At 48.1% G+C, this 22,565-nt stretch overlaps 1 protein-coding gene across 1 annotated transcript in view; it reads right to left on the bottom strand.

Annotated features, from left to right (window-relative positions):
- tyro3 (TYRO3 protein tyrosine kinase) overlaps positions 1-22,565 on the bottom strand; it is a 139,256-nt gene that overhangs the window by 6,868 nt on the left and 109,823 nt on the right. Inside the window, exons 14-18 of the mRNA XM_078233494.1 lie at positions 16,929-17,021; positions 10,357-10,478; positions 5,285-5,394; positions 1,111-1,270; positions 446-582 (exon numbers count right to left, since the gene is read on the bottom strand). Coding sequence (XP_078089620.1) covers positions 446-582; positions 1,111-1,270; positions 5,285-5,394; positions 10,357-10,478; positions 16,929-17,021 — 622 coding nt within the window. The remainder of the gene's footprint in view (positions 1-445; positions 583-1,110; positions 1,271-5,284; positions 5,395-10,356; positions 10,479-16,928; positions 17,022-22,565) is intronic.

Genomic DNA, 22,565 nt, shown 5'->3' with positions numbered 1-22,565 from the left:
TCTGCAAACTTAGCAACAGTGCCTTCAGTTCCTTTGTCCAAATCGTTAATGTATATTGTGAAAAGTTGTGGTCCCAGCACCGACCCCTGAGGCACACACTAGTCACCGGCTGCCATCCTGAAAAAGACCCCTTTATCCCCACTCTCTACCTTCTGCCAGTCAGCCAATCCTCTATCCATATCAGGATCTTACCCTTCGCACCATGGGCTCTTAACGTATTTAACAGTCTCCTGTCAAAGGCACCTTGTCAAAGACCTTCTGGAAATCTAAATAAATCACGTCCACTGGTTCTCCTTTATCTAACTTCCTTGTTACCTCCTCAAAGAACTCTAACGGATTTGTCAGACATGATCTCCCCTTGACAAAGCCGTGCTGACTCAGTCCTATTTTATCATGCACTTCCAATTACTCTGTGATCTCATCTTTAATAATGGACTCTACTTACAATTCATCAATGCAGTCTGGGGGCTGCTTCAGTCTGTGTCCACGTATGAGGTAGTCATAAATCTCTGCATTCTCGACCCCTGGGTATGGGGTCTGACCTCTTGTTGCTATTTCCCACATAGTGACTCCAAACGACCACTGGAATCAGAGTGTGAACGCATGGTTACAAACTAAAACGATATAGGATAAACACACCGGCACAGTGACATTTACCCTGGCATCCAGGCTGGAAACGTTGGCTCTATTCCCTCTCCACAGATGCTGCCAGACCTGCTGAGTTTCTCCAGCATTTTCTGTTTTTGTTTCAGATTGCAGTATCCGCAGTATTTTGCCTTTGTGTCAGTTAGATGATGCCTGGTTAACCTTGTCTGCTCCCTGTGACCTGTTCCCTGGAGTGGCTTCATTGTTCCCTTGTGATGACCTTTACCATGATTTGAATGATTTCCCCACTGAGGACTAGGGCAAAGCCATTACCAAGCTTCCAACCACAACAAAAAATAAAAATGAGCCCTTATTGACCTCCTGACGTGCCATTCCCATGAGCAGTGACCTTAAAAGGGGGCAAGAACAGCCAAAGATCATGGCAATACTTCTGACCTCTGACTGTACATGAGCAATGCCATAGGAGATATGAAGATAACATACACGCATGAACTTTGTACATACCACGTCACTGTGAACTGTGTACACATTATCTGCCAAACTCTCCAACGCAATCCATTTGACAGGCAGCTTACTTGCGCTGCCTTGTCGATAATAATCACCGCTGTACAGCTTCCGAGATAAGCCAAAATCCGCCACACACACCCGCATATCTTGGTCCAGCCTGGAGGAAGCAAGAAGATTTGGCGCAACATTAATTAATTCACAATGACATCGGGTTGATTTCAAGAAGCAAACACTCCCACAGCCTGCATAGGAACAAAAGGAGGCCATTCAGCCCCTTGAGCCTGTTGCACCATTGAATTAGATCGTGGCTGATTTGCACCTTAATTCCATCTATCCACCTTGGTTTCTTTACGCCAATGATAGAAACATGACCAGAGACCACTGTTAAGGACAAGAAATAATTCTCACTTAAGCACAAATTAATAAGGAGCAGGATTCGTTCCAGACAAATCACATTTGACTAACTCAATATTGCTGAAGTAGCAGAGAGGGTTGCTGAAGTTAATGTAAACATGGACTTTCAAAAGGCATTGGATAAGGTACCTCATAAGAGTTATTGGATACATATCCCATTAAATGGACAGTGGTGACTTGGGTGTGTAACGAGGTTTACCAGATGATACCAGGGGATGAGAATATCTAATAATATAGTAAGATTGGAGAAGCAAAGGTTATTCTCCTTAGAGCAGGAAAGACTAAGGTGAGACCTAATAGCGGTATTCAAAATTACCGAGAGATTTAGATGGAAGAATTCGGGAGAAACCATTGCTCCGTTCAGATGGAGGGTCATCTTAACCTAAAATGTTAACTCCGTTTCTCTCCACAGATGCTGCCTGACCTGAGCATTTCCAACATTTTCCGTGTTTATTTCTGGCTTCTGCAAAGTGAGTCCATAAACTGAGGCCAAGGATACAAAAAATGGAAATGAGGAGAAATCATTTTCCACAGAGGTTGTTAGGACTGGAACACACTCTCCGAAAGGGTGGTAAAATCAGACTGCACATGAACCTACCAAAGGCAACTGGACTTGAAGAGGAATGGGTTACAGGAGAAAGCTCAGGTTTGGAACTAAATTAGATAGCTCTTTCATAGAGGCAGAACTGGGATAATGGGCTGATTGGCTCCCTTCTGTGCTGCAGTTCTAACCCTGAACAAGAAAAAACATCAACCTCAGTTTTGACATTTTCACTTCACCCCCAGCCTCAACAACATTTTTGGGGAGGGAGTTGCAGAATTCTGCTACCCTGTACGTGAGGATGTGCATCGTGATATCATCCCTGAATAGTCTCTGATTTTCAGGTTTACATTTCCTTGTTCTGGGGCTCCCCTACCAGAGGAAATGGTTTCTCTCTCGCAACATAATCAATTCCCTTGATCACCTTAATCGCCTCAATTAGATCACCCTTCTCGGCCTTGTGGCTAAGATGAAGCCCAAGATGGGGTGCAGTGCCTCATCTTGTCAGCTTGGATCTTGTTTGTCTCTCTTATGGGGACTTTGAATTGGATTCAATTGGATTTTGAATTTGGTTTTTGAAGCAAGCAAAGGACTGGATTTGGGTTTGCCTGGTCCACTTGGCTTTGTAACCTTAAGGATAGAGTAAAAAATAAAAAAAAAACAAAAGCCTAGTCTATGTGGCCTGTCCTCATAATTTAAACCTTCTAGCCCCAACATAATTCTCCTGAATCCAGATTGCTTTGTGCTGCACCTAGAACAGCTTCCACCACAAGGTCAGTAAAAAGGTAAAGTCGCCATAGTCCCAGATGAGCAGAGGCTGCTCTCCCCTTTGCGCCACGGGCCATCGGCCGCAGCGGAAGTGTATTCCACCACAATCTGTAACCTCATGGCCCAGCATAGCCCTCATTACCATTACCATCAAGCCAGGGGATCAACCCTGGTTCCACGATGAATGTAGGAGAGCGCATCAGGAGCAGCACCAGGTATTACCTCGAAATGATGTGCCAACCTGATGAAGCTACAATACTGACTTCTTCAGTTCCCTGACAAAGGCAGATCGTTGGTGATTATTTGCTGAATTCAATGATTTTTACTGTGGCTAGGGTGAAGAAGCAGGTCCTGAATCTACCTTGGCCAGAACAGAGATCAGAGTCCATGCTGTTGGCACCAATCTGATCCTCATTCCAGCCGTCTAGCCAACTGGTAACCACAAACAGGACAACGTGTATGCTAGAGACAGAGTGAAGCAATTTCATAACGTGGACAATTGAAGGAGGCTCCATGAACATTCCCATCCTTGAACAATGGTAAAGTCTAGCACATCTAGGGCGGCATGGTGGCACAGTGGTTAACACTGTTGTCTCACAGCTCCAGGGACCTGGGTTCGATTCCTGACTTGGGTCACTGTCTGTGTGGAGTTTGCATGTTCTCCCCGTGTCTGCGTGGGTTTCTTCCGGGTGCTCCGGTTTCCTCCCACACGCTAAAGATGTGCGGATTAGGTTCATTGGCCATGCTAAATTGCCCCTTAATGTCCCGAGGTGCGTTCCTTAGCGGGATTAGAGGATAAATATGTGGGATTATGAGGATAGGGCCAAGGTGGGATTGTTGTCGGTGCAGACTCGATGGGCTGAATGGCCTCCTTCTGCACTGTAGGATTCTATTATATTCTTCTATCAGTGCAAAAGACAGAGGTTAAAGTATTTGCCAGATGTGCAATGTGGAAAATTTGTCTTGCCCACATAATTACCACCCTAAATCTCCTTTCCACCATCAATAAAGTGATGAATAGTGTCATTGACATTGTCAATAACCTGCTCACCAATGCTCACCTAATTTAGGTTCCAGAACACAGTATAGCCTTCATTCAAATAAAGAAAAAATACTGAATTGTTAAAGTTCCTCTGAGTAGAGTTAAGAGGTTTACAGCATGGAAACAGCCCCTTCGGCCCAACTTGTCCATGCCACCCTTTTTTTTAAAACGACTAAGCTAGTCCCAATTGCCCGCATTTGGCCCATATCCCTCAATAGCCATCTTATTCATGTAACTGTCTAAAGGCTTTTTAAAAGACAAAATTGTACCCGCCTCCACTACTACCTCTGGCAGCTTGTTCCAGACACTCACCACCCTGTGTGTGAAAAAATTGCCCCTCTGGATCCTTTTGTATCTCTCCCCTCGCACCTTAAACTTATGCCCTCTAGTTTTAACTCCCCTATTAGTGTCCTAGGCTCAATCACCTTCATCAATGCCTTCCCTCCATCATAAGGTCAGAACGAGGGATGTTCACTGCTGACTGCACAATGTTCATTCCCATTCGCAGCTTCTCAGATTCTGAAGCAGTCCATATACAGATACAGAAAGACCTGGACCACATGCAATCTTGGGCTGTTAAATGGCAAGTAACATTCACACCTCACAAGTGAAAGCAATGACCATCCTAAACAAGAGACTCTTGTCTTCCCTTGACATTCAATGGCAATACCATTGCCGAATATCCCCACCACCAACTTCCTGGGGGGGCCACCATTGACCAGAAACTGAACTGGACCAACTATATCAATGCTGTGGCTACAGGAGCAGGTCAGAGACTGGGAATTCTGTGGTGAGCAACTCACCTCCTGATTCCCCAAAGCCTGTCCATTGTCAACAAGGTGTAAGTGAGGGGTGTGATGGAATATTCCCAACTTGCCTGAATGTGTGCAGGCCTCACAACACTCAAGAAGCTCAACACCATCCAGAACAAAGCAGCCCACTTGGATTAACACTCACTCCATCACTTTAAATATTCACTCCCTCCACCACCAGTGACAGTAGTGCATACTAAACACAAGATGCACTGCAGCAACTTCCCAAGGTTCTTTTGACAACACCTTTCAAACCCCTGACCTCTACTATCTGGAAGGACATGAGCAGGAGGCACATGGGAACATCACCTGCAATTTCCCCTCCAAGGCACTCACCATTCTGATTTGGAAATATATCGCTGTTCCTTCACTGTCACTGGGTCAAAACCCTAGAACTCCCCCCTTAACAGTACTGTGGGTGCACCTGCACCATATGAACTGCAGCGCTTCAAGAAGACAGCTCATCACCATTTTCTCAAGGGCAATTAGGGATGGGCAATAAACGCTGTCCTAGCCAGTGACATTGCATTGCTTATTATTATTCCCATGAATGAATAATAATAAATAATGCATACCCCATGTGTGCTCACTTACATGCAGTTGCGCGTGGCCAGGTCCCTATGGACAAAGTTCTTGCTGCTCAAGTACTCCATCCCCTTGACAATGTCAATCATAAAGTTCAACAGGGTCTGCACTGGAATGTCCTGGAAGAGAAAGAGAGAGGTTATCATCAACTAGGGGAAGGGAAAGACGCAACACAAACCATCCAACCAAGGCATGGAGGAACAAATATAGCCAAACATGCCAGGGTGTTTCAGACAGGGGTAATTAAAATTCATGACCATTGGGTCCAAAGCAATTTACAACCAATGAAAGACTTTGAGTGTAGTCACTGTTATAATGTAGGAAACACAGTAGCCAATTTACGAAGCACAGCACGATCCCACAAACGGTAACATGATACTGACCAGATAATCTGCTTTTGCAATGTTGATTGAGGGATAAATGTGGCCAGATCACCAGGGTGAACTCCCCGCTCCTCAAAATAACGCATGGGATCTTTTACATCCACCTGAGAGGGTAGGTGGTTCAATGTCTCATCTGAAAGACGGCACCTTTAACTGTGCAGTACTCCCCCAGTACTGCACTGGAGTGTCAAGACTTGATTTTTGTGCTCAAGTCCTGGAGGAAAAGCTAAACGTTAAGCCAAGTAGTAAGAAATTGTGAAGAGTGACTAAAAGCACAGTTAAAGGATTTTGATCAGGGTCTTATTGGAAGAGAGTGAGGTGGAAAGATGGAGGGAGCTCCAGAGAATGGGGCTTAGTTAGCTGAAGTCAGAGCTGTCAAAGAATGGGAGGAACATGCAACAGAGAGCTTGGCAGTGAAGGTTACAAGGTGCAGTAGACAGATAGGAAGAGCAAAATCAAGGAGAAGGGATTGAATTGAAATGAGGAGAACCTGATATCTGTGCTGGAAGGACCAGGAACCATCGTTGGTCAGTGGAAACAGGAGCAATGGTGAGTGGAGGTTGGTGCAATTTAGAGAAAAAGGCAGGAGAGGGCTGGATGAGCTGAAGTTTATCTGGGGCAGAAACGGGAGGCCAGTAAGAAGAACATTGGAATAATTGAGGCCAGAACTGACAAACCCATGGACCAGAGTTGCAGCAACATATGGGCTAAGGCAGGGGTTACAGAGATGAGGACACATGGAGAAGACAAGAAAGAAACCAAGAGACCTACATGAGGCGTGTGGGAGCATGGGTGAAAGCTTGGGTTGGGGGGGCAGGAAAAGCAGTAGAACAGATGATTGGTAACTCGCTGCCCATACTTGTTGCTGGAGGTGAGGTTGGGTGGAGCAGGGCAGAGGGGTTTGATGAAGCTATGTTGGAAAAAAGAGTCAACTTTGCTCTCAGCGATAACGGGGGAATTTAATGCCCTCCTCTGAGGTGAGTTTGGAGGTGTGAGGGGTTATTTAATTAGACAGGGTGTATATCCCGCCGCCTTCCCATCTCTGTCCCAATTAAGTCGAGAGCGGGAAGTCTCATGGACAGCCATTCTGCCCCAACGCCATTTGAGGCCCGTAAATCCACTTCAGAGCCTCTCCTGCCACTGCTGGTATTCAATCAGTGATGGGTGGGATAGTCACCACATGGGAAAGCTGAAAAGTAAACCACCTCACTCAGACTGCAGAGGCAAGAGGGTCCCCCACTCAAAGCACTCAGTGTCTGAGCTGGGACTTGGTGTCGGAAACAGGGTAGGGGGAGTGGGGGGGAACCCTGCTGAATGCCACACCTCTGCCTTTACTGCCAACCTCCTCTGGCCCCAAGCTCCAACCCCACAACTCCCATCCTGCCCTCACTCACCTGCGGCCTGGGTCTCTCGGCGATCCTAGGCCTTTCCCCGGGTACATTGCCGGCACTCCCGCTGCCTGCAAGGAAAAGCTGCCAGCCTCTGATTGCCTGGCAGCTGTCAGGGCAGGGGGGATTGGGGCGGGATTTCCGCCCTTAGGGCCTTTATTTCTGGGGAAGGCCAATGACAGGCCTTCTGCAAAGAAAGCAGCATGGGGCTCTCCAGACAAGACTCCCATCGCCTGCATTTAATATCACCCAATGTGACATTACGCATTTAACAAGAGGACAGCAAAGCCCAGGGAAACTTGTATGTGATTTGGTCAGATCGGGCAAAGCATAGTTAAGCCAGCTGTGTATCAGATATACCCAGCTTTGTGAGCCATAACTTGAGGGAGCAAAGATGGCGTCCAGGGAGTTTGATAAAATGGAAGAGAAGGAATGTGGAGGTTCAGGGATTGTTGAGCGAATCAACAGCTACAATGTAACTGTGATAAATAGAAAGCAGACTGCTCGATATCTTGGTGTTTGAGAGAGAGAGAAACACAGACATACACATCATGAACTACGGCACAGAAAGAGATAATAGAGAGTGGTACATCACCAGTTCGACATAGATAGAAAGAACTAGAAGCAATATAGTACGGCATGGTGGCACAGTGGTTAACATTGCTGCCTCACAGCGCCAGGGACCTGGGTTCAATTCCCAGCTTGGGTCACTGTCTGTGTAGAGTTTGCACATTCTCCCCGTGGCTGCTTGGGTTTCCTTGGTGCTCCAGTTTCATCCCATAGTCCAAAAGATGTGCTGGTTAGGTGGATTGGCTGTGCTAAATTGTCCCTTAATGACCCAGGATGGGTGGGGTTGGAGGATTAGTGGGGTAAATATGTAGGGTGATAGGGCTAGGGCCGGGGTGGGATGCTCTGTTAGTGTTGTTGCAGACTCAATGGGCCGAATGGCCTCCTTCTGCACTGTAGGGATTCTATGACAAACTAAGGTTAAATAAGAGAGAGACATACAAGCAAAACTAATTACCACATAGACACTGAGCGACAGTGCCAAGCAAGACACACATGGTAAAGAGTGAGAAAGAGGGATTGCCACAAGGACAGCAACAGAAAAAGAATAAAGTCATGAAAAAGAGGAAGAGAGCAATAAAGAGATGGCCAACTAGGACAGAGAGAAAACAAAAGAGCAACATTTCACTAACTGGGGCACAGATAAATGTGTTGCTAACTGGGGCAGAGGGAGTAATGTATGTTACCCAAGGTGATGGCCAGAATCATAGGACAACAAACAGCGATGAACTGAATTAACTATAATAGCTGGAATAAAAACAAACATCTGTGCCAAGCACTAACTTCCAAGTATAATCAGTTCCTTCTCAGGCTAATAATATGATCAGCACAGGGGGGGAAATCTTCTTCAACAGTTGCACAAAATGGACCCATAGCCAATCTGTTTTACCTGCTTCCCTCATCCATTGGCCTCCAATTCAGTGACTCCCCCACAACCCCCCCCCCCCCCCCCCACCACCCCCCCATCACCTAGCTCAATTTTACACCCACAATGTCTTCATGAAATGGATGTTTGGATGGTTTACTTTCTTTGAGAAGAGAGCTTTACACTACGCTCATCACTGGGACACCATTCACAATGCATGTCTTATTTATTGTTTTCCATCATCGTTATGATTGTAGACTTCCTAAAGTTTTCCCAGGAGGACAGTGTCCATTTAAGGAATTTCAGTTATATGCCACCATGGAATGCAACCATGAGCATGCAACCAGTTGTTCGGGCTGATGTCAGAACACATTTCTGGTGCTGTGAAGAATGAGCTCCCTGGGCTGGATTCAGCAACAGTATCTGTCTATAATGCTTGGCAAGGAACTACAAAGGGTCGTTAACGTAGCCCAATCCATCACTCAAACCAGCCTCCCATCCATTGACTCTGTCTACACTTCCCACCGCCTCGGCAAAGCAGCCAGCATAATTAAGGGCCCCACGCACCCCGGACATTCCCTCTTCCACCTTCTTCCGTCGGGGAAAAAGATACAAAAGTCTGAGGTCACGTACCAATCGACTCAAGAACAGCTTCTTCCCTGCTGCTGTCAGACTTTTGAATGGACCTACCTCGCACGAAGTTGATCTTTCTCTACACCCTATGACTGTAACACTACACTCTCTCGTTTCCTTCTCTATGAACAGTATGCTTTGTCTGTATAGCATGCAAGAAACAATGCTTTTCACTGTATACTCATACATGTGACAATAATAAATCAAATCAAAGAGAGCTGTGTCTGAGGGATACTATTTTAAACAAGGGGTGGCACAGTGCTTAGCACTGCTGCCTCGTAGGGCCAGGGACCCGGGTTCAATTTCGGCCTCGGGTCAATGTGTGTGGAGTTTGTACGTTCTCCCCGTGTCTGCGTGGGTTTCCTCCAGGTGCTCCGGTTTCCTCCCACACTCCAAAGATGCGCGGGTTAGGTGGATTGGCCATACTAAATTGCCCCTTAGGAGGATGTCAGGAGGATTAGCAGGGTAAAATATGTGGGTTACCTGTGGGATTGTTGTCGGTTCAGCCTCAATGGGCCGAATGGCCTTCTTCTGCACGGTAGGGATTCTACGAAGGGGAAATTTCTATTTATCATTACTTTTTGGGTCAATTATTTCATCTTTAATCGCTGAAATTCCAGCATTTGCAGAAAGAAGGTCCAGTCAGCATTGCTGCTCATCTACGCCAACACCTAAGTGGCCAATCTTCATCTATGCACCTAGACTGAGCGGCAGCTCACTATTCCACTGTGGGCGGCATCAAGGTTTCCCTTCCTATATTTCTCTAGCAGGGCAGGGGTGTGAGGGGGGGGGGTGCGCGGGAGGTCACTTGACAGCTCGGTCTCTTCCTAGAATTCCTGAGGGTCGTTGTATTGCTCAACAGCTAGAAGAAGTCTCACAACACCAGGTTGAAGTCCAACAGGTTTATTTGGAATCATGAGCTTTCGGAGCACTTCTCCTTCATCAGGTGAGTCACCTGATGAAGGAGCAGCGCTCCGAAAGCTCATGATTCCAGTAAGCCTGTTGAACTTCAACCTTAAGTTGTGAGACTTCTGACTGTGCCGACCCCAGTCCAACGCCGGCATCTCCACATCATGACCCTGACTGAAGTCATCCGCATGGGGAATGGAGCTGAGTCCTCCACCATCTGTATGGCACCAAATCACAACAAGGAGATTAGCTCCTCTTCAATGCTGCATTCTGCCGGGTGGAGATGAATAGGCCTTTGAGTAAGCAGTTGGGGGTTGAGGTGGATCATTGACTTACAACTGGCTGGTCTCCAAGCCTGGAGAGAACAAGGTAGGTGCGAAGATCTCCGTGTTTCATGAAAGGCAGCAAGACCATGGGAACTGGAAGCCGGCGGTGGGCTCGGCTCTGGAGACTCACTCCTGGATAGAGCAGAAAGATAAAGAAACAAGGAAACATTGACTTCAGGACACGAAGATGCCACATTGCACTATTCTTCAAAGGAGCCCCACCTGAAAAAGCTGATAAAAAGCATATATAGGAACCTGGTCTCTCTCATACAATCATAACATTCCTACAGTACAGAAGAAGGCCATTCGGCCCATCAACTCTGCACCGACTCTCTGACTGAGCATCTTACCCAGGCCCTCTCCCCCATCCTATCCCCATTTCCTCACCCATTCACCATGGCTAATCCACCTAACCCGCACATCTTTGGAACGTGAGTGGAAACCGGAACACCCGGAGGAAACCCATGCAGACACGGGAGAATGTGCAAACTCCACACAGATAATGGACCCGAGGCTGGAATTGAACCTGGTCCCTGGCGCTGTGAGGCCTATTATTTATTAATAGAGGCGTAGTACATTAAAGAGGTTATGCCAACCCTCTATAAATTACTGGTTAGGCCTCAGCTGGGGCAGTGTGTTCACCACCGGGCGCCACACTTCAGTAAGGATGTCAAGGTCTTGGAGAGGTATAAAGTAAGGTTTCCTGGAATGGTATCAGAGAATTAATGAATTCAAAAGCAGAAAATGCTGGAAAATCTCAGCAGGTCTGATAGCTCTGACGAAGGGGCATTCTGACTCGAAACGTTGGCTCTAGTCTCTCTCAATGTCGAGATGCCGGCGTTGGACTGGGGTAAACACAGTAAGAAGTCTAACAACACCAAGTTAAAGTCCAACAGGTTTATTTGGTAGCAAAAGCCACACAAGCTTTCGGAACAGGCTGTCCCTTCGTCAGGTGGGTGGGAGTTCTGATTACAAACATTGTCTGTACCTTTAAGACTTGATTAGCTGTAAAGACTCACATTCCAATCATTATTCATGTAAATTGAGTTTGTGGTCTTTGTGCCCTGTTTGTAACCAGAACTCCCACCCACCTGACGAAGGGACAGCCTGTTCCGAAAGCTCGTGGCTTTTGCTACCAAATAAACCTGTTGGACTTTAACCTGGTGTTGTTAGACTTCTTACTCCATTCTCTCTCCACAGAGGCTGTCAGACCTGCTGAGATTTTCCAGCATCCGCAGTGATTTTTGCTTCATCTTAATGAGGGAATTCAGTTCTGTGGAGAGACTCGAGAAGCTAGGATTGCTCTCCTTAGAGCAGAGGTTGAGAAATATGAATTTAAAATGTTTCGATGGACTAAATAAGGAGAAACGGTTCCGGGCAGCAATAAGGGTGGGTGACCAGAGGACACAAATTTAAGATAATGGGCAAAGCAGCAGCGGGGGGCGGGGGGGGGGGGGTGAGCAAGATGAGGTATGAGGTATTTCCCTAAAGTTGCGAGTTGTGTTCGTTTGGAATGCAGTGCCTGAAAGGGTGCGAGATATAGATTCAGTGGCAACTTTCAAATAAGGAATTAGAACTTGGAAAGGAGAAATTTGCTGAGCTGAGGTAAGAGCATAAGGACGACAACTTATTGGATATTGGATAGTTCTTTCAAGATCTAGCCCAATCTCAACGGGTTGATTGGCTTCCTGCTGTGGCTGGGATTTTCCAGTCCCGTCATGGCAGGAGGCAGTGACGTTGTGGTATTGTCATCCAGAGACCCAGAGGAATGCCTCGGGCAGCACGGTGGCAGTGGTTAGCACTGCTGCCTCACAGCACCAGGGACCCCAGTTAGCACTGCTGCCTCACAGCACCAGGGCCCCGGGTTAGCACTGCTGCCTCACAGCACCAGGGACCCCAGTTAGCACTGCTGCCTCACAGCACCAGGGACCCGGGTTAGCACTGCTGCCTCACAGCGCCAGGGACCCGGGTTAGCACTGCTGCCTCACAGCACCAGGGACCCCAGTTAGCACTGCTGCCTCACAGCACCAGGGACCCCAGTTAGCACTGCTGCCTCACAGCACCAAGGACCCTAGTTAGCACTGCTGCCTCACAGCACCAGGGACCCTGGTTAGCACAGCTGCCTCACAGCACCAGGGACCCCAGTTAGCACAGCTGCCTCACAGCACCAGGGACCCCAGTTAGCACAGCTGCCTCACAGCGCCAGGGACCCCAGTTAGCACAGCTGCCTCACAGCGCCAGGGACCCCAGTTAGCACAGCTGCCTCACAGCGCCAGAGACCCGGGTTCACTTCTAGCCTTGGGTCACTGTCTGTGTGGAGTCTGCACGTTCTCCCCGTGTCTGCATGGGTTTCCTTCGGGTGCTCCGGTTTCCTCCCACAGTCCAAAGATGTGCCGGTTAGGTGGGTTGGCCATTTTAAATTGACCCTAGTTTTGGGGGAATTGGGAGGGTAAATATGGGAGTTACGGGGATAGGGTTAGGGTGGGATTGTTGTTGGTGCAGACTCGATGGGCCGAATGTAGGGATTCTATGAACTACCTTTGAGAAGGTGGTGGTGAGCTATCTCATTCAACTGAAGACCATGTGGTGTAGATACATCCACAGTGCTGTTAGGGAGTTCCAGGATTTGGACTCCATGACAGTGAAGGAACGGCGATATTTTTCCAAGTCAGGATGGTGAGTGACTTGGAGAGGAACTTACAAGTTGTGGTGCTCCCATGCAACTGCTGCCCTTTTTAGGTTGTATAGGTTGGTTCAAAAGGTGCTATTGAAGGAGCCGTGGTGAGTTGCTGCAGTGCATCTTGTAGATGGTACACACTGCTGCCACTGTACATGGGTGGTGGAGGGAGTGAATGTTGATGGTGGAGGATGAGGTGCCAATCAAGCTGGCTGCTTTGTCCTGGATGGTGTCGAGCTTCTTGAGTGTTGTTGGAGCTGCACTCATCCCCCATCCAGCAAAGTGGAGTTTTACATCGACCTGAAAGACAGCACCCCCAACAGTACAGCACTGAGAACACAAAATATGGGCTTAAATATCTAGAGTGAGGCCTTAAGCAATAACCTGTTGACTCAAAGCCAAGAGGGCTACAGCCATCGACACATTAGCTGCAATTTAACAATGAGACATTAACCCCGGTGTTCCAGAGCACCTATTAGAGCAAAGAAAGAGATCATTCAGTGCTTATCCTACAGATGGTTGCTGTCAAACTGCTGTGCCTTAGCTGTGCCATTTATTTTCGACAACAGAAAATAAGGTCTACTTGGTTGGCCTAGATTTTATTTTCAGAAGGATGTTCATCTAAATATCAAAGCGATTGAAAATAGTCTGAGACAAACAACTCTGTTCAAAAGATACCTGAAACACTGCAAAAAGCCAACAAACTGAAGCATCTATCAAGCCCCATTGCCAAGGGATCAAAGAACAAGAACAAAGAACAATACAGCACAGGAACAGGCCCTTCGGCCCTCCAAGCCCGCGCCGCTCCCTGGTCCAAACTAGACCATTCTTTTGTATCCCTCCATTCCCACTCCGTTCATATGGCTGTCTAGATAAGTCTTAAACGTTCCCAGTGTGTCCGCCTCCACCACCTTGCCCGGCAGCGCATTCCAGGCCCTCACCACCCTCTGTGTAAAATATGTCCTTCTGATATCTGTGTTAAACCTCCCCCCCTTCACCTTGAACCTATGACCCCTCGTGAACGTCACCACCGACCTGGGGAAAAGCTTCCCACCGTTCACCCTATCTATGCCTTTCATAATTTTATACACCTCTATTAAGTCTCCCCTCATCCTCCGTCTTTCCAGGGAGAACAACCCCAGTTTACCCAATCTCTCCTCATAACTAAGCCCCTCCATACCATGCAACATCCTGGTAAACCTCCTCTGTACTCTCTCCAAAGCCTCCACATCCTTCTGGTAGTGTGGCGACCAGAACTGGACGCAGTATTCCAAATGCGGCCGAACTAACGTTCTATACATCTGCAACATCAGACCCCAACTTTTATACTCTATGCCCCGTCCTATAAAGGCAAGCATGCCATATGCCTTCTTCACCACCTTCTCCACCTGTGATGTCACCTTCAAAGATCTGTGGACTTGCACACCCAGGTCCCTCTGCGTATCTACACCCTTTATGGTTCTGCCATTTATCGTATAGCTCCTCCCTACATTATTTCTACCAAAATGCATCACTTCGCATTTATCAGGATTGAACTCCATCTGCTATTTCTTTGCCCAAATTTTCAGCCTATCTATATCCTTCTGTAGCTTCTGACAATGCTCCTCACTATCTGCAAGTCCTGCCAATTTTGTGTCGTCCGCAAACTTACTGATCACCCCAGTTACACCTTCTTCCAGATCATTTATATAAATCACAAACAGCAGAGGTCCCAATACAGAGCCCTGCGGAACACCACTAGTCACAGGCCTCCAGCCGGAAAAAGACCCTTCCACTACCACCCTCTGTCTTCTGTGACCAAGCCAGTTCTCCACCCATCTAGCCACCTCCCCCTTTATCCCATGAGATCCAACCTTTTTCACCAGCCTACCATGAGGGACTTTGTCAAACGCTTTACTAAAGTCCATATAGACGACATCCACGGCCCTTCCCTCGTCAACCATTCTGGTCACTTCTTCAAAAAACTCCACCAGGATCATAGAATCCTACAGTGCAGAAGGAGGCCATTCGACGCATTGACTCTGTACTGACCACAATCCCACCCAGGTCCTATCCCCATTACCCCATGTATTTACCCTAGCTAGTCCCCCTGACACTAAGGGGCAATTCAGCATGGCCAATCCACCTAATCCGCACGTCTTTCGGACTATGGGAGGAAACCGGAGCACCCGGAGGAAACCCACACAAACACGGGGAGGACGTGCAGATCCCGCACAGACAGTGACCCAAGGCCGGGAATCGAACCCGGGTCCGTGGTGCTGTGAGGCAGCCAACCACTGTGCCACCTTGCCGATGTGACAGTGCAGATCCTGCCGATTCTGCCAAGGGGTTATTTAAATATTTGACACGACCTCAAGGGTCACGCAAAGTCACGAAATGAGCACAAGTGCTTCGGCTCACCATGGGGCAGTAGGGTTCTTAAATCGATCGTGGGGTTACCCTGGGATTGGGGTTTGCTGTCCCAACCCAGCATTCCCACAGTAGTTTAGTGTTGTCCCTCCAGAACTGATTTAGAGTGTCAAGGAACGAAAGATTAATCTCCTCAGCACGGCCGCTAGCAAAAGCTCAAAAGAAAAGTTGTTTTCATTTTCTTCGATCAGTTTGATTTATTATTTGCAATTGGCAATCTGACTGACAGTCCGACTGGGTAACACAGAGCCAGTTTGCTTTCGAACGTGGGAAGGTGGGTGCACCCCAAGGATGGAAGCTTCAGGAAGTCAATGGCGGGCGTGTGGAGGGCAAGGGCTGGTCAGAGGCAGAAGGTCATGTGATGAAACCTCCCGGGATGGGTGCAACCCAACATGCTGGATTTAATGGGTTGAGTGACTGAACAGCAGATGGCGCTATTCTCCACCTGGTCTTCCAGTCCAGCTTCCTCTGTACAAACACGAGGATCTGGAATTTACCACAGAGGGGCAGCCAAGGTTGGTGCCGGCAGGAGCAAATGTGAAACCTGCTCCCGTCCGAGATCACCTTGTTAACGCATGGGCGGCAAGGTGGCACAGTGGTTAGCACTGCTGCCTCACAGCTCCAGGGACCCAGGTTCGATTCCTGGCTTGGGTGACTGTCTGTGTGGAGTTTGCACATTCTCCCCGTGTCTGCGTGGGTTTCCTCCAGTTTCCTCCCACAGTCCAAAAGATGTGCGGGTTAGGTTGATTGGCCGTGCTAAATTGCTCCTTAATGTCCCGGGATGCGTAGGCTTAGAGGGATTAGCAGGGTAAATCTGTGGGGTGCTGGGGATAAGGCCGAGGTGGGATTGTTGTCGGTGCAGACTCGATGGGCCGAATGGCCTCCCTCTGTACTGTAGGGATTCAATGGTTTCTATCCGCTGGCTGGCCAATGAACAGTCCTCCAGCATGAAATGCGCTCTGTGAAAGGCTGAGCATTGCCGGAGAGGGAGGGAGGGAGGGAGGGAGGGAGGAGGGCGGGCACTGAGGAAAGAGTGTGTGTGCGGGCTGGCGTTTCCAATGTGTTCCCTCAGGGGTGGGGGAAGCCGTTGTGGAGCTTTCTGAAGAGGACTGCAAAGAGTAACTATGAGTGGAAACACGATACCCCTAGTCTGTGGGCAGCACAATCACACACAGCCCCCAGTCACTTCTCTTCATTTTATATCAGCCCGGACTTCCCTCCCGCCCCGGATCGAGGTTTCAGCTTCAACGTGGAAACCACCCAGAAACTGTAAAAACAAACGGGCAACAAACATCCCAGTGAATTGCTGATCGATTCATTTAACCAGCCTATCGATCGTCAGCGGGCACACTTCTGACGTTCACACGGACCCACTGATGGGAATATCGCACCAGGGGCGCGATGACGTCGGGACTTAGGCCTGACATCTTCTCGTGATTTTACACACATCCTCCCGAGCATTGTACAATTCCGGAACCAGTTCCTGCAACACTCACCAATCACCTTAATAACATTGGGGTGGTTGAATTCTTTCATACAGGCCGCCTCGCGCAGAAACTCCTCGATATCCCCAGATGCATTGATTTCAGCTGCATGGGAGAGAGATGGCGACATAGGGTCAGAAGACAGAAGCAGACAATCCAACCTGGTTCTGTAATTCAACTGGAATTTGAAATCCATCTCCCTTAATACCCTCACCAAGCACAAACATACCAATCTCAGTTGCGACATTTTTAATTGCCCCCTGACTTTACCAGCTTTCTCTGAGGGGGAGTGGGGAGGGGGGAAGAGCTCTGGATTTCCACTAACCTATCTGCGAGGAAGTGCTTCTTGATACCATCCCTCAACAGCCGAGCTCTAATTTTACGGTTACGCCCTCATCTGGATTCTCCCATATGAGGAAATAGCTTCCATCTACCCTAATCATCTTAAACACCCCATAATTATCTAGACAGTGTTCCAGGGAATACAAGCCTAGCCCTATTATAGAGTGTTATAGTAAGCATCTTCCTACATACTGATGTCTTTAGCGGGTATGAGCGTGCGAGAGTGGCGTCTTTGGCAGCACGGGCTTTCACGGGTCTAGTCTTACCATGAGGGACCATGAGGGAGCTGCCTCCGGTTCTGAATCCATGGAGGATGGGACAGAACGACCCATCGATTTTGGATCAAGTACGCTGTCAACAGCTGAGGGAAGGGATATTTGCAGTTTGACAAGGAAGATCTAACTTTGCTGTGAAATAGTTTCATCAGTACCTTTACTTTTATTTATTAACTAGTCATTCATTAGTAGGCTTACATTAACACCGCAATGAAGTTACTGTGAAAACCCCCTAGTCGCCACACTCCAGCGCCTGTCCGGGTAGACGGAGGGAGAATTTAGTACTGCCAATCCACCTAACATCTTTCGGACTGAGAGGGGAAATAGGAGCGCCCGGAGGAAACCCGCGCAGACACAGGGGGAGAACGTGCTGATTCCGCACAGATAGTGACCCAAGCTGGGAATCGAACCCAGGTCGCTGGCACTGTGAGGCAACTCTGCTAACCACTGTGCCACCATGGTCGTTCATTCACTATGGGCGGCACGGTAGCACAGTGGTTAGCACAGCTGCTTCACAGCTCCAGGGTCCTGGGTTCGATTCCCAGCTTGGGTCACTGTCTGTGTGGAGTTTGCACATTCTCCTCATGTCTGCGTGGGTTTCCTCCGGGTGCTCCGGTTTCCTCCCACAGTCCAAAGATGTGCGGGTTAGGTTGATTGGCCATGCTTAAAAAAAAAATTGCCCTTAGTGTCCTGAGATGCGTAGGTTAGAGGGATTAGTGGGTGGATATGGGGGTAGGATTGTGGTCAGTGCAGACTCGATGGGCCGAATGGCCTCTTTCTGTACTGTAGGGTTTCTATGATTCGATGATATGTACTGACAAGTCATTGAAGAGTCTTTTCAGTGAATCCAAGTGCATTCCTCCCATTGCCTTGGTGAGAATACAGCGCTGGGCTCTCACATTGTCAGCTTACCAGTATAACATTGTGTACAGGGCAGGACCATTCAAACACAGACACACTCAGGCATCTTCCTTTACTGGACAGGCCCACCAAGACATTATTTCTTCCAGAGACAATTTTCTTGCTCAGGAGACTTTCGCAATCTCCAGTCAACGCTGAACAGATTAAGCAGTGGACAGACAGGAATCTTGTCCTGTCTCAGGTGAAGAGATTTCCTTGTGCAGGGATAGTCTATGGTCACAGGGGATAATGACCTGAGACCATATGTGACGTGGAAAGATGGGATGCGTGCACAGGATGGTTGGATGCTTTGGGGGTCCAGAGTGGTCATTCCGCCCCTGGGTTGTTCACAAGTCTTGGATGAAGTTCATGAGGCTCACCAGGGTGCCTCCCAAATGAAAGGTTCAGCCAGGTCGTATGTTTGGAGACCTAATATGGATCAGGACTTGGAAATAAGGACTGTTCATGTGTCAGCTCAACCAGAAGATGGCGCCAACAGCACCACCACATCCATGGGAACGGCCTGATTTTCCATAGTCTAGGCTTCATGTGGACTTTGCAGGGACATAAGTTTCTAGTCATCGTGGAACTGTATTCTAAGTTGTTAGAGGTGCACATCATGAGCAACATCACCATTTCCATTACAATAGAGAAGATAGTCAAGTTTTTGCAACTCATGGTTTACCGGATTCTCTTGTTTCTGCTAACGGTACAAGGTTTACAAGTGATCTGTTCCAGGGTTCATGCAACCGTGTGTGTACTGTGTCTTTTCATCCAAATTCAAGTAGTTTAGCAGAGCGAGCTGTTCAGAGAAGGATTGGGGAGAATGGCGAGTGATAAGCTCTCACGGTTCTTGTTCCTGTATCGTATCACACCACACAACAGCAGGGCACTCACCAGCTGAATTACTGATGGATAAGAGGCCAATGTCTCATCTGGATCTGCTACATCCAGATGTTAGAGTGAAAGTGGGAAGGCAACAAGAAAAGCAGAAGGAGAGACACGATCACCATGCTAAGGAAAGACATTTCAACCCCAACAATTGTGCCAATGTAAGGAATTCTTGCAGTAACCAACAATGGCGGCCTGGAGTTATTCTCAACCAAAGTGGTCCGTATCTTTGGTAGTGAAACTGACCAATGGAAGAGTCATTCGCAGATACCAGGATCACATTCATCTGCACCATAACCCAGAGACAACAAAGGTTCCAGATAACGCGACAGGAGGAAATACTGATGTGGACATTTCAGTGGACTCTCTGAAGGATTTCAGTGGACTCTACTCCGGGAGAGATTGAGGGACATTCATTCACAGATACTCAACCTACTCTTGAACCCACTTGTCCAGCTCCACTGAAACCAGCCTCAGCAGTATCTCGGGAGTCACCAGAGGAACTGTGCAGATCACAGCATAGCTGCAAAGTTCCTGAAAGACTGGTGTATAGCTGAGACATGAGTTTAGTTATGTTTCTTTCCTGAAGGGGATTGAAATTCAGAGGGAGAAGTGTTAGAGTGTTATAGTAAGCATCTTCCTCTGTGAATGAATATACTGATGTCATTAGCTGTTATGAACATGCACGAGTGACATTATCCGTAGTGTGGTTTTTCGCAGGTTTAGTCTTATCACGAGGAACCTGTGTAACTAACTGCCTCCAGTTCCGAGTCCATACTGCACCGTATTTCGATGTTTTTGTGAGAAAATATCAAAAAGATGGCACAGTGGGACAGTGGTTAGCGCTGCTGCCTCACAGCGCCAGGGACCCGGGGCAGCACGGTGGGACAGTGGTTAGCGCTGCTGCCTCACAGCGCCAGGGACCCGGGGCAGCACGGTGGGACAGTGGTTAGCGCTGCTGCCTCACAGCGCCGGGGACCCGGGTTCAATTCCCGGCTTGGCTTACTGTCTGTGTGGAGTCTGCATGTTTTCCTCGTGTCTGCATGTTTTCCTCCATGTGCTCCGGTTTCTTCCCACAGTCCAAAGGGTGAAGTGGATTGCCCCTTAGTGTCAAGCGGATTAGCTAGGTTAAATGTATGGGGTTATGGGCTTGGGAGGGATTGTGGTCGGTGCAGACTCGATGGGCCGAATGGCCTCCTTCCGCACTGTGGGGATTCTTATGATTCTATGAAAAGAGGATCGAATATCACAACGCGTCCGACTCCACAGCTATGTAACGCGCTCTCACAATTTAACCCATTTAGCTCTGCTATTGTCTCATCAAACACGAAGAGGAACAGACATCCCTCTGAAGCTTCTCCAAGCAGCTTTAGCAACTGCGAGCTCGGCACTCCGGTTGCCATGGTTCCCAGCCTTGGTGATGACCATCTCTCAGCCTCATTAGCCTCAGTTAGGAGGTGATTATCTATCGGTCCCATTTATCAGGAATGTGCAGTTGTCCAGTGCACTGAGACTCATGCGTGTGACCTTCATGACCTCTCGTGTGGCTGGAAATAATATACTCAGGATTTGAGAATTGAAGAATGATCAACTTAACCCTCACCTTTACTGGGTCGGAAACAAAGCATTACAAAAAAGGAAGTATCTATCGCCAATATTCAGTGGCTAAAAAAAAAAAGATCAAAGCCAGAATGTCACTTCAAATCATGTCCGGGGAAAATGGAAGCCTTGTTTCATTTATAGTTTTAAAATATCTTAGGATGAGTTTATGTCCTCAGAGACTGAGGGAAAAAGAACACGTGTTTTTCAAATGACTGGGATGGTGATGTATGTGAAAAGAATACTTTGTTTAAAAGCACAGCGCTTTTCACAACCTCAGGGTATCAGAAAGAATCTTGCAGTCAGTGAAGTACTTTTGAAGGGTGGCACGGTGTCACTGTTGCCGCCTCACAGCGCCAGGGACCCAGGTTCAATTCCAGTCTCAGGTGGTTGGAGTTTGCACATTCTCCCCGTGTCTGTGTGGGTTTCCTCCGGGTGCTCCAGTTTCTTCCCACAGTCCAAATATGTGCAGGTTAGGTGGATTGGCCATGCTAAATTGCCCCTTAGTGTCAGGGGGACTAGCAGAGTAAATACGTGGAGTTACAGGGGTAGGGCCTGGGTGGGATTGTTGTCAGTGCAGACTCGATGGGCCGAATGCCTCCTTCCGCACTGTAGGGAATTATGATTCCATGAAATGTTGTCAGTGTTGTACTGTAAGAAACACAGCAAGCTCCCATAAACAGCAAGGTGACAACGACTAGATCACCTGTCTTAGTGATGTTGGTTGAGAGATGAAGATTAATCAGTAACATGAGGAGAACTCTCTCACTCTTCCTCAGGATAATGTCATGAGATCTCGCGTCCACTGGAGAAGGCATCAGCCGGTTTAACATCTCATCCAAAAGACAGCGCCTCCACTGTACATCCTCAGTACTGCACTGGAGTGTCAGCCTAGATGTGTTTAAGCCTTGGGGTGAGATCTGAATCTACAGAGAGCCACCCATGGCTGTGACCAGTGGGCACAGTGGGAGAGTTAGTCAAATCAGCCTCAATCAGCTAAAGGGTCGTTTCTCATTGTTGACTCTCTCAAGCTAAGGATGAATCGTGAGGATGAGTGCGGATAGAGAACCCTATCAGTGGAGCCTAACTGTGTCTGTATAGCTGAGTCAATCATATAAAGGCTGGAAACCCAAAGACAATGCATCCACTTCAGTCCAACCACAAGAACTAGGAACAGGAGTAAGCCATTCACCCCTTGAGCCTACTCTGCCATTCAGTAAGATCGTGGCCTCAACTCCATTTTGCTGCCTGCCCCACATAACCCTTGGCTCCTTTGTCAATCAAAACTCTGTCTAAATTAGCCTTGAATTTATCCCATGACCCAGCCCCCACAGACTAACCACCCTCTGAGAAAAATAATTTCTCCTCACCTTAAGGGCGGCATGTTGGCATTGCGGTTAGCACTATTACCTCACAGGCCAGGGACCCAGGTTCAATTCCGGCCTCGGGTCACTGTCTGTGTGGAGTTTGCACTTCCTACCCGTGTCTGCGTGGGTTTCCTCCGGGTGTTCCGGTTTCCTCCCATAATCCAAAGATGCACGGGTTAGGTGCATTGGCCATGCTAAATTGACCCTAATGTCGCGGGATTAGCAGGGTAAGTGTGTGGTATTACGGGAACAGGGCCTGGGTGGGATTGTGGGCC

The sequence above is a fragment of the Mustelus asterias genome, chromosome 18, assembly GCF_964213995.1.
Source record: "Mustelus asterias chromosome 18, sMusAst1.hap1.1, whole genome shotgun sequence".
In the NCBI taxonomy this organism is placed as follows: domain Eukaryota; kingdom Metazoa; phylum Chordata; class Chondrichthyes; order Carcharhiniformes; family Triakidae; genus Mustelus; species Mustelus asterias.
This window is presented reverse-complemented; position numbering and strand designations above follow the sequence as displayed.